Source organism: Phoca vitulina, unplaced genomic scaffold (genome assembly GCF_004348235.1).
Source record: "Phoca vitulina isolate PV1807 unplaced genomic scaffold, GSC_HSeal_1.0 scaffold59, whole genome shotgun sequence".
Lineage (NCBI taxonomy): Eukaryota > Metazoa > Chordata > Mammalia > Carnivora > Phocidae > Phoca > Phoca vitulina.
Window position 1 is genome coordinate 8,466,142 of NW_022589762.1, and position 14,227 is coordinate 8,480,368.

At 41.8% G+C, this 14,227-nt stretch overlaps 1 protein-coding gene across 3 annotated transcripts in view; it reads left to right on the forward strand.

Moving 5' to 3' along the window:
• Positions 1-766: 766 nt before the first annotated feature.
• LOC116623561 (solute carrier family 2, facilitated glucose transporter member 3) overlaps positions 767-14,227 on the forward strand; it is a 91,593-nt gene continuing 78,132 nt past the window's right edge. Inside the window, exons 1-2 of one of the 3 annotated variants that reach the window (XM_032390788.1) lie at positions 767-1,050; positions 3,042-3,119. In XM_032390788.1, coding sequence (XP_032246679.1) covers positions 3,099-3,119 — 21 coding nt within the window. In that variant the 5' untranslated portion in view covers positions 767-1,050; positions 3,042-3,098. Of the gene's footprint in view, positions 1,051-1,072; positions 1,456-3,041; positions 3,120-14,227 lie in introns of those variants that run through there. The other 2 variants (XM_032390789.1, XM_032390790.1) reach the window with 2 other exon arrangements.

A 14,227-nucleotide genomic window follows, 5' to 3' on the forward strand; every position in this document is an offset into this window, starting at 1 on the left:
TTGAGTGAATATACCACCATGTATTCATCCATTCTTCTTTCAATGAACATTGGATTATTTCCAGTTTGGGAGCTATTATGACTACTGCTGAGATGAACATTCTAGTACCTATGTTTTGGCGAACATGTATATGCATTTCCGTTAAAATACCTTGGAATAAAATTTTTGGGTCACAGAGTAGGCCTATGTTCTGTTTTAATAAATATTGCTAGTTTTCCCAAGTGATTGCACCAATTTATCAATGTATACCCCCAATTAACAGTGTATGAGAGTTCTGGATGCCTCATATCCCCTCCCACGTTTGGTATTCCTTCTTTCTTTCCTTTTCCTCCTCCATTTTAACCATTCTGGTGGGCCTGCTGTGGAATCTCATGTGGTTTTAATTTGGAGTTCCCTGATGACCAATTCAATTGCATACCTTTTCATGTGTTTATAGTTCACTGGGACGATCTCTTTTGAGAAGTTCAGTGTAGATCTTTAAAAAAAAAACAAACAACAACAACAACAACAAAAAACTGTCACTATTGCCTCGCCTCTTTACTAAAGGCCAAGCCATCATGGTGAGGCTCCAAATAATTCCAAGTTAGGTTCGGAGAAGAGCAATCTCTCCAAAACACTTCTGTGTTCTCTTGGGCCCTCCCCTCCCCTGGAGAGCACCAACAGGGCAGCAGGGGACGACTTTTATTAGAAACTCGAAAGAGTCCTTCCTGGGAGGTGGAAAGAAAGACAGTTGCGTTTTTCATCAGAAAACAGCCGCAGGGGCCAAAAGAACTACCAGGAATTGCCCCCGCCCCCGCACCCCCGTCCGCCTTCTCGGCACCCACTCCGGCCCGCCCCGCGGGGCTATCTGGGGGCACCATCTCGGGGGCGAGGGGGCGGTGAGGGGGACGGGTATCTCTTAAAGCAGAAATGTTAACACCCTCCTAACGGCGACTTTGAGGATGGTGGGGCCCAGCACTGTTTCCCCGTAAAGGGTTCCCAGCCCCCTGGGTCCGAAGACGCCGGAGGGGTCGTGCAGCGGCCGCCCGCGCCGGTCAGTTTGATGCAAAGGTGAGAAGTGGGGCTGGGGCCGCCGTGGTCGGGACTCGCGAGCCGGACCCCCGCGCAGCCCGCGGGTGGGAGCGCGCGTCTTCCTTCCGGAGGGAGCCTGATAAACGAGTCACGGTTTACTACCACATCAACGGATCCGTCCCAAAAGAATCCTTGGCATTTGGCAGCAGCGCGGGGGTCCTAACGGCTGCTCAGCGAGCCCCGCGTAAGCGCAGCGGCGCCGTCACTGCCACTCCCGGACGCAGCGGCCTGGGACAGCGGAGAAGCCTGGGGGGCCCCGGAGATGGGCTGTTGAGCGGAGCCGCAGGGCCCAACTGCAGTTGCGGGGTCCGGGTGGTGGGCGCGCTGCGCTGTCCAGTGGCCGGCAGGTGGGAGGACCAGCCCGCGAGCTGGGATCGGGTCAAGGTGGGTGGAGACCCAGAGTTGGGCTGGGCGGAGGGAGAGCGGGTACTGCGGCTCTGGAGAAACCAGCACGTCGCCTCTGAGTATTGGAGAGAATATTGGTTATTTCCCGAGCACCTATTGTGTCTCAGTCCCTGCTCTAAATGCTGGGGATCCCACTGTGTACCAGACAATGGCCCTGCCCTCCCGGAGCTTATATTCTAGCGAAGAGACAGACAAGAAAAACACACAGATATATAATAAAATGCCAGACGGTGATAAATCTTATGAAGAAAATACACAATAAGATGGGGAGGGGACTGGTGTATTAATCTGGGCGAGGGAGAAGGGATGGTATATTAAATCGGGGGAGGAGGGGTGGGGGGATGGGGTGGGTCTGAGAAGTCCTTTCCCAGGAAGTGTCTTTTGACAAGAGACCTGAAGGAAGTGAGGAAGCCATGAAGAATGGTCCAGGCAGAGGGAACTTGAAAGATGTCTACCAGGGGTTTAACCGTTAAGCAGATGAGATTAGTTTTGTAGGTTTTTGCAAGATGAAAACTGGAATTTTCTTAGAAAATTATGGATCATCCATTCATTGAATGCTATATTCCTGAAGTGTAGTAGAAGGGGAGTAAGGCCATGTGTCCTTGGCAAAATACTGTTATTAATTTTGTCCCAGTTTAATACATAGACTAAATTTAGAATTTCCATTTGTTTTCAAGAAGAACTTATCTGAATCAATTTCATAAATAACCAAGTAGCATCTCCCTTTTTAACAAAAGTATATTTACTCGAGTTTAAAGAGTTATGGGCTGTTTTTGTTTGTTTCTGGATTTGTCCCCTCCCCCCACCCCCCTAAATGAGGATGACCTAGAAGACAAGAAGTAGCAGACAGGAAAGGAGAGAGATGAGACTGGGGTGAGAAGTTTGAAGAGAGAAATGGAAAGGAGAAGTCACAAGGAGGCTGTGGGATAGTCAGAGGAATGGTCTGTCCTAATTCTCTAATTGCTCCTGATAAACTCAGGAAATAATACTGGTGCTTCAACATACAACATCTCAACTGATCCCCACAACTGTGCATCCACTTCAGGAGAGGAGGGAACAGATTCAAGACTTGATAACTGGTTAAGCAGAACCATGATTTCTGACTCCACTACAGCTCGCTGAAGCACTTTAGGCCAAAGGTGGCTTATTTCCAATATTTTAAATTTTATATGGCAAAATAAGCCACGTTAAGTCCCAGAATTTTGTAACAGCAAGATTACCTAACCCCTGCTTATTTTGCTAATGGGGAAACCACTAGTTGATGACAGACCAATGACTCAAAATATAAGGGTTCCATTTTCACCATATCCAGCTCTGTCCCTTTTCTCTCCCCAGAACCCTTAACTTGATAAAATTCTTCCTACTGGCCACTGAACAAGTGGAAAGAGCTTTGTTGAAGACCCCAGAATTGAGTTAATCTAAGACATCATTAGAATTCTGTGAAGGTTTCACGTTCTTCCACAAGTATTTATTGGTGTGCCCACTGGTGGGCTAAGTCATACTTAAGCTCTCAAGGAGTTTAAGTAGATAGAGCGAATAAATAACTAGCCAATTACAATTTACAGGAAGCAGTACCTTGAAGAGGAGTTGGAGGGAGAATCAATTCTTAGTATAGCAGAGAGATGGAGCGCAACAAACAGGATGTGAGTATTAAGAATTTATGTCAGATTGCTATCAAACTGTTTTGTCATGGTTGTGTTAATAATCATAATACCTATCATCTTCCTAAACTTTTGTTGTCTTGATCATGTATGACATACATAAGTGGTGGTGGGACAGACTGTTGCAGCCAGTGGACTTGGTACATTCTCACATTCTCTTTTCACAATTAACTAGTATTTGCCCCTTGTGGTGTTTTGTGCTTTCATATTATCAAGAGTAATAAGAATGATAAAATATCCATGTTCAGCATTGCAATTGCAAACAGGTCTTGGTAAAATTATACATAACTGGTCTTGGGGGAACATCCTCAAAAAGACGCATGGCTATGTAGGTGTGAAGAGTAATACAGAGTAATATATGAATGCACGATAGAACTCTTCTTACAGAGCAGACTCTAGAGTGTAACTGAGTCCCTATTACCTTCGAAGCATTGTGATAAGAATCTCCAAAAAGGCATTAACACTTTGGAATGAGATGGGGTAGGGTAGACATCATTGGGTGGCTAAAATCACATATTGCATCAAGTCAGTGGTTTACCACATGTGATCACATCTAGAAAGACTTTAAATAAGGTTGTTTCTGGGAAATCATTGGTATCTTGCATGGCTGCCATCCTTTCCTGTCTGCTACTTCTTGTCTTCTAGGTCATCCTCATTTAGGGGGTTGGGGGGAGGGGACAAATCCAGAAACAAACAAAAACAGCCCATAACTCTTTAAACTCGAGTAAATATACTTTTGTTAAAAGGGAGATGCTACTTGGTTATTTATGAAATTGATTCAGATAAGTTCTTCTTGAAAACAAATGGAAATTCTAAATTTAGTCTATGTATTAAACTGGAACTGCCTGATTTTTTTCCTGAACTTTTTAATAGTCATACTGAGGGAAGAAAAGCTGGGGGAGCAATTGCTCTTCCTTAACATATTTTCCAAAAGATGTACATTTTGGAAAAATTTAAAAGTCAACACATTTTAAAAGATGATACATTTACATGACAGTTGTTAAGACTATTTTGGAAAGATGTTAGAGGAAGCACTATAAGAGCAAGATATGAAACGCAAAGCCACCGTGCCCCTGCCATCCCAGACCCCTATCTAGTCCCCCCTGCTGTATACTTATTTAATAATTAGATTAAACCCTTTACTTTGTTTTCCATTTCAAAAATCACAGAATTGTCTATCTCTGTTGTTTGTGAGCTTCTAATTATGCCAATCTTATCGTTATTAAGATATCATATATCATTGTTGTTTTTATTTTAAAAGAAGTCTGTATCTATGAAACATCCCAATAATACAGAAATTACAGGACAGAGTCTCCTGAATCTTGGTAGTAATTAAGGATAAATAAAGGTTTAAGATGGTTGTTGCTGTTGTTACTTTGGACAAGGTCATTTTGACATAGCCAGATACAAATGGCTATGAAAGTTTGTCCTATTTCATATCTATTAGCCACACTATAATTAGCTTTTTGCATGACATCTCTCTTTGCCTATTATTGTAACAATTAAATTAGATCATATATTCTAAGCACTTGGCAGAGTATTTGGCTATGTAGGGAAAAATCCAGTTCTTCCCTACTGTGATTCTTTCCTTTGGGTCTTGTTTACTACTCACACAAAACACTTCAGTTCTAGTCACCAAATGTGTGGAGGTTTTTCCTCATACCGAGCAATTTTCTGTAACACCACTTAGTTGTCCTACAATTTTGTTCAATTAGGACACTATCTACCTGGAGATAGTACCAGATTCCACAGGTTAGGGGCCCAGTCCTACTAGACTGACCCTCCCCCCAACACACTCACACACTTCAGATACCAGTTGCAAGCCCTGGTTATACCCATACTTCTGACCAACTGGCCCTAGATCAGGGGTTCCAACAACCCCTCCTTTGGGTTTGACTAATTTGCTGGAGCGGCTCACAGAACTCAGGAACACTTACTTATATTTACCAGTTTATTAAAGACTATGATAAAGAGTACAGATGAACAGTCAGATGAAGAGATACATAGGGCAAGTCTAGGGGGTTCCCAAGTGCAGGAGCTTCTATCCTCCTGGACTTGGGGTGAGTCACCCTCCCAGTATGCATGTGTTCACCAGCCTGAAAGCTCTCTGAAACCCCTACTATTGGGATTTTATGGAGCTTCCTCATGTAGGTATGATCAATTTCTAGCCCCTCTCCCTGCTCTGGAGGATGAGGAGGTAGGGCTGAAACTTCAAGCTTCTAACCATGGCTTGGTCTTTCTGGTGACTAGCCCCCATCCAGGAGTCCTCTCATTAATGTAATGAGTCACCTCATTAGAACAAAAGATGCTCCTAGTGCTCTCATCACTTAGGAATTTATAAGGGTCTTAGGATCTCTGTGTCAGGGATGGGGTCAAAGACAAATAATAGAACAAGAGATGCTCCTAGTATTCTTATCACTTAGAAAATCACAAGGGTTTTAGGAGCTTTGTGCCAGAAGCTAGGCATATAGAAAATATTAAATAATTGGGAACTTCCAATTATTTACATACATTGATTTGTGAGGCAGATGTTATTATCTGAATTCAAGGTTTAAGATCTTGAGATAAATTTTCAAGGTCACACAGCTAGAGCATGCTAGAGCTGGCCTGTGATCAATGTCTTTATACCAAAGCCCTCTTTCTTTTCTTTTGTTTTTCATTTTTCTTCTAGTAGACAGATCAAGAGGTTCAGAATTCAAAAACAATTGGGAGAAAGCAATCACAGTGTGAAAAATGTAACCTACATTAGTATTCACCTGTTAGATTTTAGTTTAGGTTCAAGAGGAGATCAGGAAGGAATATAGAGTTAGAAAACTAAATCTAGGGGCACCTGGGTGGCTCAGTGGGATCATGACCTTAGGCTCAGGTCATGATCCCAGGGTCTTGAGATTGAGCCCAGCATCAGGCTCTCTGCTCAGCGGGGAGCCTGCTTCTACCTGTCTGCCACTCCCCCTGCTCATGCTCTCTTTCTCTCTCTGACAAATAAATAAATAAAATCTTAAAAAAAAAAAAGAAAAAGAAAACTAAATCTAAAGACATCCAAACATCCTTGCCCTCTAGCCCTCTGTAACTCCTTAGCTTGCTATGTTAGGGAATACCACAGAGGTAAAATGACACATAAACATCACTTATACAAATTATGATGGGAATCAGATATATAGTTCTTTTATTCAAGTATTGCTCCCCTAATAAAATAATTTATGGAGTAACAGGATTGTTTTTCTCAAAAATGGGTAGTTCTCTGTGATTCGGTTATTCATTCAAATATTTCAAATAGTACCTATGGTAGTACTGTTGGTGCCAAGGACTAACCTCAAGTAGCTTATATTCTGGCAAAGGAAGTGATACATTCTATTAAGAAAAATAAAGCAAGGTAAAGGCATAGATGTTGGGATGGGAAGGTAGGATTGCATAAATAATGTGGTCAGAGAAGGCCTGTCCAACATGAATTTGAGCAGGAACCTGAGTGACAATAAAGAGCCAGCCATGAGAAGATCTGAAGGAAGTGTTTCAGATAGAGGGAAGAGTAGATGTAAAGGTGCTAGGGTAGAAAGTCTCAGCAGATTAGAGCAAGGAGTCCACAAAGTTTTCTGTGAAGAGCCAGGTAGTATTTTAGGCTTTGTAGGCCCTATGTCTCTGTTAACAACTGTTCAACTCTGCTGTCATATGTTAAAGCAGCCACAGACATTATGTAAACAAATGCTCTGTTAACAACTATTCAACTCTGCTGTCATATGTTAAAGCAGCCACAGACATTATGTAAACAAATGAGCATGGGTGTGTTGTAATGAAACTTTATTTATAAACACAGGAAGAGGCCTGACATCAAGAGCATAAACCATAAAAAAAAAAAAAAAAAAGATAATTTCGGCCTCACCAAAATTAAAAGCTTTTGTTCTACATACACCCAGTGAAGATGGTAAAGAGACAGGCTACAGAGAAAATATTTGCAAACCACATACTGACAAAAAGCCCTCTCAAAACTCAACAGTAACTATAGTCAAAACAGTGTGGTATTAGCATAACATTAGACATAGATCAATAAAATAGAATTGAGAGTCCTGAAACAAACTCCCATATGCCTATGTCCAACTTTCAACAAGGATGCCAGGACCATTCAGTGAGGAAAGAATAGCCTTTTCAACAAATGGTGCAGGGACAACTGGATAGGCACATGCAAAAGAGTGAAGTTAGACCCTTACCTCACACCATTTACAAAAATTAACTCAAAATGGCTCACACACCTAAATGTCAGACCTGAAACCATAAAACTTTTTTTTAAGATTTATTTATTTATTTGAGAGAGAGAGAGGTGAGCAAGGAGCAGAGGGAGAGGGAGGGGGAAATCCTTAAGCAGATTCCCCACTGAGCGCAGATCCCCGGACCCTGAGATCAAGAGTGACACCTGGACCTGAGCCGAAATCAAGAGTTGGCCGCTCAATGGACTGAGCCACCCAGGCACCCCTAAAACCATAAAATTTTTAGAAGAAAACATATATGTAAACTTTTGTGATCTTGCATTAGGCTATGGTTTCTTAGATAAGATACCAAAATCATGAATAACAAATGAAAAAATAGATATATTGGATATAATCAAGGTTAAACACCTGTGCTTCAAAGGACACCATCAAGAAAGTGAAAAGACAACCCACAGAATGGGAGATAATATTTGCAAATCATGTGTATGGTAAAGGGACTTGTATCTAGAATATACAAAAATTAATTACAATTCAATAATAAAAAGACAAATAATGCAATTAAAAAATGGCCAATGATCTGTATGGACATTTCTCAGAAGATAAATGACTAATAAGCACATGAAAAGATGCTCAATATCACTAGCCCTTAGGGAAATGCAAATCACATCCACAGTGAGATATTTTTTCACGCTCACCACTTGTCTATAATTGAAAATACAGACACTGAGGGGCGCCTGGGTGGCTCAGTTGTTAAGCGTCTGCCTTCGGCTCAGGTCATGATCCCAGGGTCCTGGGATCGAGCCCCGCATCGGGCTCCCTGCTCCGCGGGAAGCCTGCTTCTCCCGCTCCCACTTTCCCTGCCTGTGTTCTCTCTCTCGCTGTGTCTCTCTCTGTCAAATAAATAAAAATCTTTAAAATAAAAAAAAGAAAAGAAAAGAAAATACAGACTGAAAAGTGTTGGCAAGGATATGAAGAAATTGAAACCCTTTTTACATTGCTGGTAGGAATATAAAATGGTATAGCTGCTTTGGAAAATAGGCTAGCAGTTCCTCAAAACATTAAACATAGAATCACCATATGACCCAGCAATGCCGCTCCTAGATATATACCCAAGAGAAATGAAAATGTATGTTTACACAAAAACTTAAACTTGAGTGTTCATAGTAGCATTATTCATGATAGTGGAAATGTCCATCAACTGATGATTGGATAAATAAAATGTGGTATATCCATACAATGGAATATTATTTAATAATAAAAGGAAACAGTGCTGATACATGCTACAATATGGATAAAACTTGAAAACATTGTACTGAGTTTATGAAGCCAGTGACAAAAGTCCACATATTATATAATTCCATTTATATGAAATGTCTAGAATACACAAATCTATGAAGGCAAAAACAACTCTGTGAATATACTAGAAACCACTGAATTGTACACTTTGATGGTGAATTGTATAGTATGTGAGTTTTATGTCAATAAAACTGTTATTTTAAAAACCTCAACAGTTTTTTAAAGAATGAGCAAAAGGGGTACCTGGCTGGCTCGGTTGATAGAGCATGAAACTCTTGATCTCGGGATTGTGAGTTTGAGCCCCATGTTGGGCGCATAGAGATTACTTTAAAAAAAAAAAAAGGAATAAACTATTGCTACATACAACAACTTGGATGGATCTCAAGGGAATTATACTGAGTGAAAAGAGGCAATTTTAAAAGGTTATATATGATATGATCTTGTTGTGGACTGAATATTTGTATTCCTCCCCATCCCAAATTCATTATGTGGAAATCTAATCCCCAGTGTGATGGTACTTGGAGGTGGGGCCTATGAGAGGCTATATCCCTCATGAATGGGATTTGTGCCTTTGTAAGAAGAGGCCAGAGAGCTACTTTGTGTGCTTTCTCTCTGCCATGTGAGGATACAATGAGAAGGCGACTATCTGTAAACGAGGAAGAAGACCTTCACCAGAACCCAACCATGCTAGCACCCTAATCTTAGACTTCCAGCATTCAGAACTGAGAAATAAATTGTTGTTTAAGGCACCCGGTCTATGGTACTCTTGTTATAGCAGCCCAAACTAAAATAGGTCCCATTTATATAACATTTTTTTGAATAGTAAAATATAGGGCGCCTGGGTGGCTCAGATGGTTAAGCGTCTGCCTTCGGCTCAGGTCATGATCCCAGGGTCCTGGGATCAAGTCCCGCATCAGGCTCCCTGCTCCTTGGGGAGCCTGCTTCTCCCTCTGCCTCTCTCTCTCTCTCTCTGTCTCTCTCTGTCTCTCATGAATAAATAAATAAAATCTTCAAAAAAAATAAATGATAAAAATATAGAGGTGGAGGACAGACTAATGGTTGCTACTGGTTGGGATCGGGAGAGTGATAACTGGCCATAGGGTGAGTAGATTTATCAATATCAATTCCCTGGTCGTGATACTGCACTATGTTATGCAAGATGTTGCCATTAGGGGAAACTGGGTAAAGAATATATGGGATCTGTGTATTATTTCTTACAACTAGATATGAATCTATAATTACCTCAAAAAGTTAAGAAAACAAACTACAAAAACAAAACACAAAAAACAGGTGGTAGGCTGCATTTGGCCCAAAGACCATTATAAGAACAGCAAGGAAGGAGGGTAGTGCCTCAAGGAGAAGAGTAGGAAATAAGATTGGGGGGAGGCAGCCCAGGGCCGGATCACCTAGGGCCTAGCAGACCATGGTAAGATGTTTGATTTTTTTTTTTTTAATATGATAAAAGGCCACTGGAATGGTTTTGACCAGGGGAGAAATAAGAGCAGATTTATGTTTTTAAGAGGTCACTAAAACCTGTTGGTTGGAGAATAAACTGTATAGAAGCAGACAGATCTGTTATTGACATATTGGTAGAGATCATGTTGGCTTGAGTAAAGGTGGTAGTAACGGGTAGTAAAAGCAGTCAGTTCAGCAGGCAGGACTTGCTGATGAATTGGGTAGAGGGTGAGAATGTAATACAGAACTCAATACTAGTTCCTTTGTTTTTTAACTTAAGCGATTGAGGTAGGAAAACTGGAGGAAGCACAAGTTAGTGGAGGAGTGAGCAGGAGCCTGGAGCACTTCTGGGTTTGAGATTCCCATTAGCCTTCCTTGTGGAGACATCCAATTCTGTAGCTTAGAGACCGGGTCCAAACTGGAGATTGAGATTTGATATAAATGGTATTTAAAGCCATGGGTCTGGAGGTGACAAGCCAGGGCATGAGTGTATGTAGAAAAGAGTTTTAAGGATTAGACACTGGGGACAGTCCAGCATTTAGAAATGGTGAGAAAAGGCAGGAACTAGAAACCAGGACAGACTGATGTATCAAAAGTCAAGGGAAGAAACTTATTTGAGTGATTAGGGTTTTGTCAGAGGTTTTTGAGTGGTTGGGTAGGAAAGAGAGAATTGGCCATTGGATTTGATAAGATTGAGTTTGTTGATGACCTTGACAGAAGTTGTTCAGATAGAGCAGGAGGGACAAAAGCCTACTGGAGTAGGTTTAATAGAGATGACTTAAGGAATGGGAGGAATTTTACTTTAAAGGGAGCCCAGATATGGGGCGCTCATCTTGAGAGGGACTTCCTTCCTTCCTATAGAGACAGAAGAATTATTTCCTTTCTATAAAGGAATATATGTGTTTTAAGAATTTTTTATGGTAGGGGCGCCTGGATGGCTCAGTCGTTGGGCGTCTGCTTTCGGCTCCGGTCATGATCTCAGGGTCGTAGGATCGAGCCCACATCAGGCTCCCTGCTCCGCGGGAGGCCTTCTTCTCCCTCTCCCACTCCCCCTGCTTGTGTTCCCTCTCTCACTTTGTCTCTCTCTGTCAAATAAATAAATGAAAATCTTAAAAAAAAAAAATTTTTTTTATGGTTAAAAAAATATATTTAGAATTAGCCAGCTGGACTCAGTTTAGATGATCCCATTTTCTTTGGCAACATCCAAAGCATCACAGTCAAGAGGCAGGTGAACATGTACCTTCTGTCCATCAGGCCTGATGAAGGCATTGGCTTTGGCTGTGTCAGTGTCACAGAGCTTCCTCACAGCCCATTTGGTCTGGCGCTTGGTGGCTTTGACATACACAGTGAATGCAAGAACACTGTGGTCTTCTTCATGGCTGAGTCAGTGGTCGGGGAGAATTGATGATGGCATAGTGGTCAAGCTTGTTTCTCCTGGGGATGCTCTTCTGAGGATGTTTGGGCTGCCTTTGGAGCCGTGGTGTGTGGCACCTTTTAGCACTGCTTTTTTGGCCTTTAAAATATTTGCTTTTGGCTTCAGCTTTGGGAGGGTCAGGGGCTTCCTTCTTCACTTTCAGCATCATCTTTGTAAAAAAGGCAAGAATTTTTTTTTTTTTTTAATTTGACAGAGAGAGACAGCAAGAGAGGGAACACTAGCAGGGGGAGTAGGAGAGGGAGAAGCAGGCTTCCCACGGAGCAGGGAGCCCGATGCGGGGCTCGATCCCAGGACCCTGGGATCATGACCTGAGCCGAAGGCAGACACTTAACGACTGAGCCACCCAGGAGCCCCAAAAAAGCAAGAATTTTTTAAATGAACATCTAACCCCCATCTCCCTGCTTAAGAAATAGAGTCTTATAGGTAGTATAAGATTCTCCTCTAGCTTCTCACCATGTCTTAAGTCTCCACTTTTCTGAAATTTGTCTTTATCTAAGGAAAGTCTTGGTATGGGGGCGCCTGGGTGGCTCAGTCAGTTAAGCATCTGCCTTTGGCTCAGGTCATAATTCCTGGAATCCTGGAATCAAGCCCTGCATCATCAGGCTCCCTGTTTAGTGGGGAGTCTGCTTCTCCCTCTCCCTCTGACCCTTACCCGCCCCCGTTTGTGCCTCCCTTGTATGCTCTCTCTCTCTCAAATGAGTAAATAAAAAATCTTTAAAAAAAAAAATTCTTGAGTAAGACAAGAAGGAAAGGAATCCAGTTTTCTAGTGGAGGGGCTGGCTTTAACAGATGGGAACAAGAGGCACATCATCCATTTTAACAGGAGGGAAGCTGAGTGTGTGGATACTGACAATAGTCAAACTAGTAGATTTCGTAGTGAAGAAAATGAGGAATTTGTCTTCTCTAGGTTTCCAATAAAGTTATAAATGAGATTATCAACTGAGATTGAAAAAGGAAGAAGAGATCTTAGAAATTTCAAGAGTGAGGAAAAGGTGTGAAATTGTTTTCTTGGAGAATAGAGAGTTAATTGATTTTGGAAAATAAAGCTTTGCAGAGCAGTGCTGAGAGCCCACTTGAGATTATCATCTAAATTTAATGTGAGACCAGTTAACACGGTAGTGGATTTTTCCCCACCTATGTTTGCTTAGTTATTGAGTGCAAGCAAGCAGAGTAAGTAGAGTTGGAATTAACCAAGGGTTGGGATTGCACCAAGGAATACAAGAGGAGGGGAGGAAGTGCCAGGGAATTGCAAATTTGTGCAGAGGAGTGTGTAGAGTGATGAGTGAAATAATTTAAGTTGGGTGATGTGGGAAGTAAAAATAGAAGAAGAGTGATCAGCAGTGAAAACTTGATAGGGTTGATGGCTTAGAGATCCAACATCTATTAAGAAATTGTTGCAGAGGAGGTGGTGGTCAGCGTGAGATGCAAGAAACAGAGGTTTTAGAAGGAATGCATTTATTATTAATGACCCAGACTGGGGGGGGTCCCCATGGGAGTAAGTGACTGAGGTGGGCTGAAAACAAGATGACTGGAAATGAGTGGACAAGGGGAGTTGAGAGGCCAGCACACTGTTTCCATGGATGACAAAGTCACTAGGAATGATGATGATAGGAGTGGCGTAACCAAGAGAATGAATCAGGTCCTAAAATTTCCAAGGAAAGAGGGGAAGTAACCCAGGATATCAGCAGATGATTACAGTATCCTGATGGCATGTACCTCAAAGGATCTGAGTTTTTGAGAAATCGTTTGGAATAGGCAATGTGGAGCTCGGTAAGAATTACAAATGAGATGCCGAATCAGTCGGTAGTACTTCAACAGCAGTGAGATACTCTAACTTGAAGTTCAGAAGGGGGATCATGGAAAAAGTGGCATTTACGCTGGACTTTGAAAGGTGAGAGAATTTTGAGAGAAATTTTTGGAAAGATCTTTCCAGGCAGAGAAAATGTTATTACGAAAGAAGAGGGAGTTTTCGCTGTCTATTCTGCTGTCTATTCGGCCCACGACTGGTGCTTCTGCTCATCCGCCTTCAGGCCCGTTGCTAGGTTGTTAACGGCGCCCTGGCGTCGCCAGATCTCTTTCATAGTAGGCCACCAGGTGGCAGTGTATATCCTTGAGCACCCTCCCATAGCTGAGGTGAGGCAAGTGAGGTGTGGATTGGTGTATTTAGTAAGGCTCAAAATGTTGTCATGGTCCTAGCAATGAAGTGGCAAAGCCCTCGAGAGAAGAGAATAAACCTGAGAACATTTAGGCAACAGATCAGGAAGAAGATGAAAGGAAGCTGTCTCAACATAAGGGTATGATGTGTAAAAAGTAAAGGCCACGCTTTCTTATATCTCACACAAAAATAAACTCAATGGATTAAAGCCCTAAATGTGAGACTTGAAGCCATAAAACTCCTGGAGGACGACATAGGCAATAATCTTTTAGCCACATTTTCCTAGGCCAGGGAAACAAAAGCAAAAATAAACTATTGGGACTACACCAAAATAACAAGATTCACACAGAGAAGAAAATCATCAACAAAACAAGAAGGCGACCTACTGAATGGGAAAAGATATTTGCAAATGAAGATGTGGTGTGTGTATATATAATGAAATGTTAGCCATAAAAAAGAATAAAATCTTGCCATTTGTGACAACATGGAGGGAACTAGAGGGTATTATACTAAGTGAAATAAGGCAGGACAAATACCATATGATTTCACT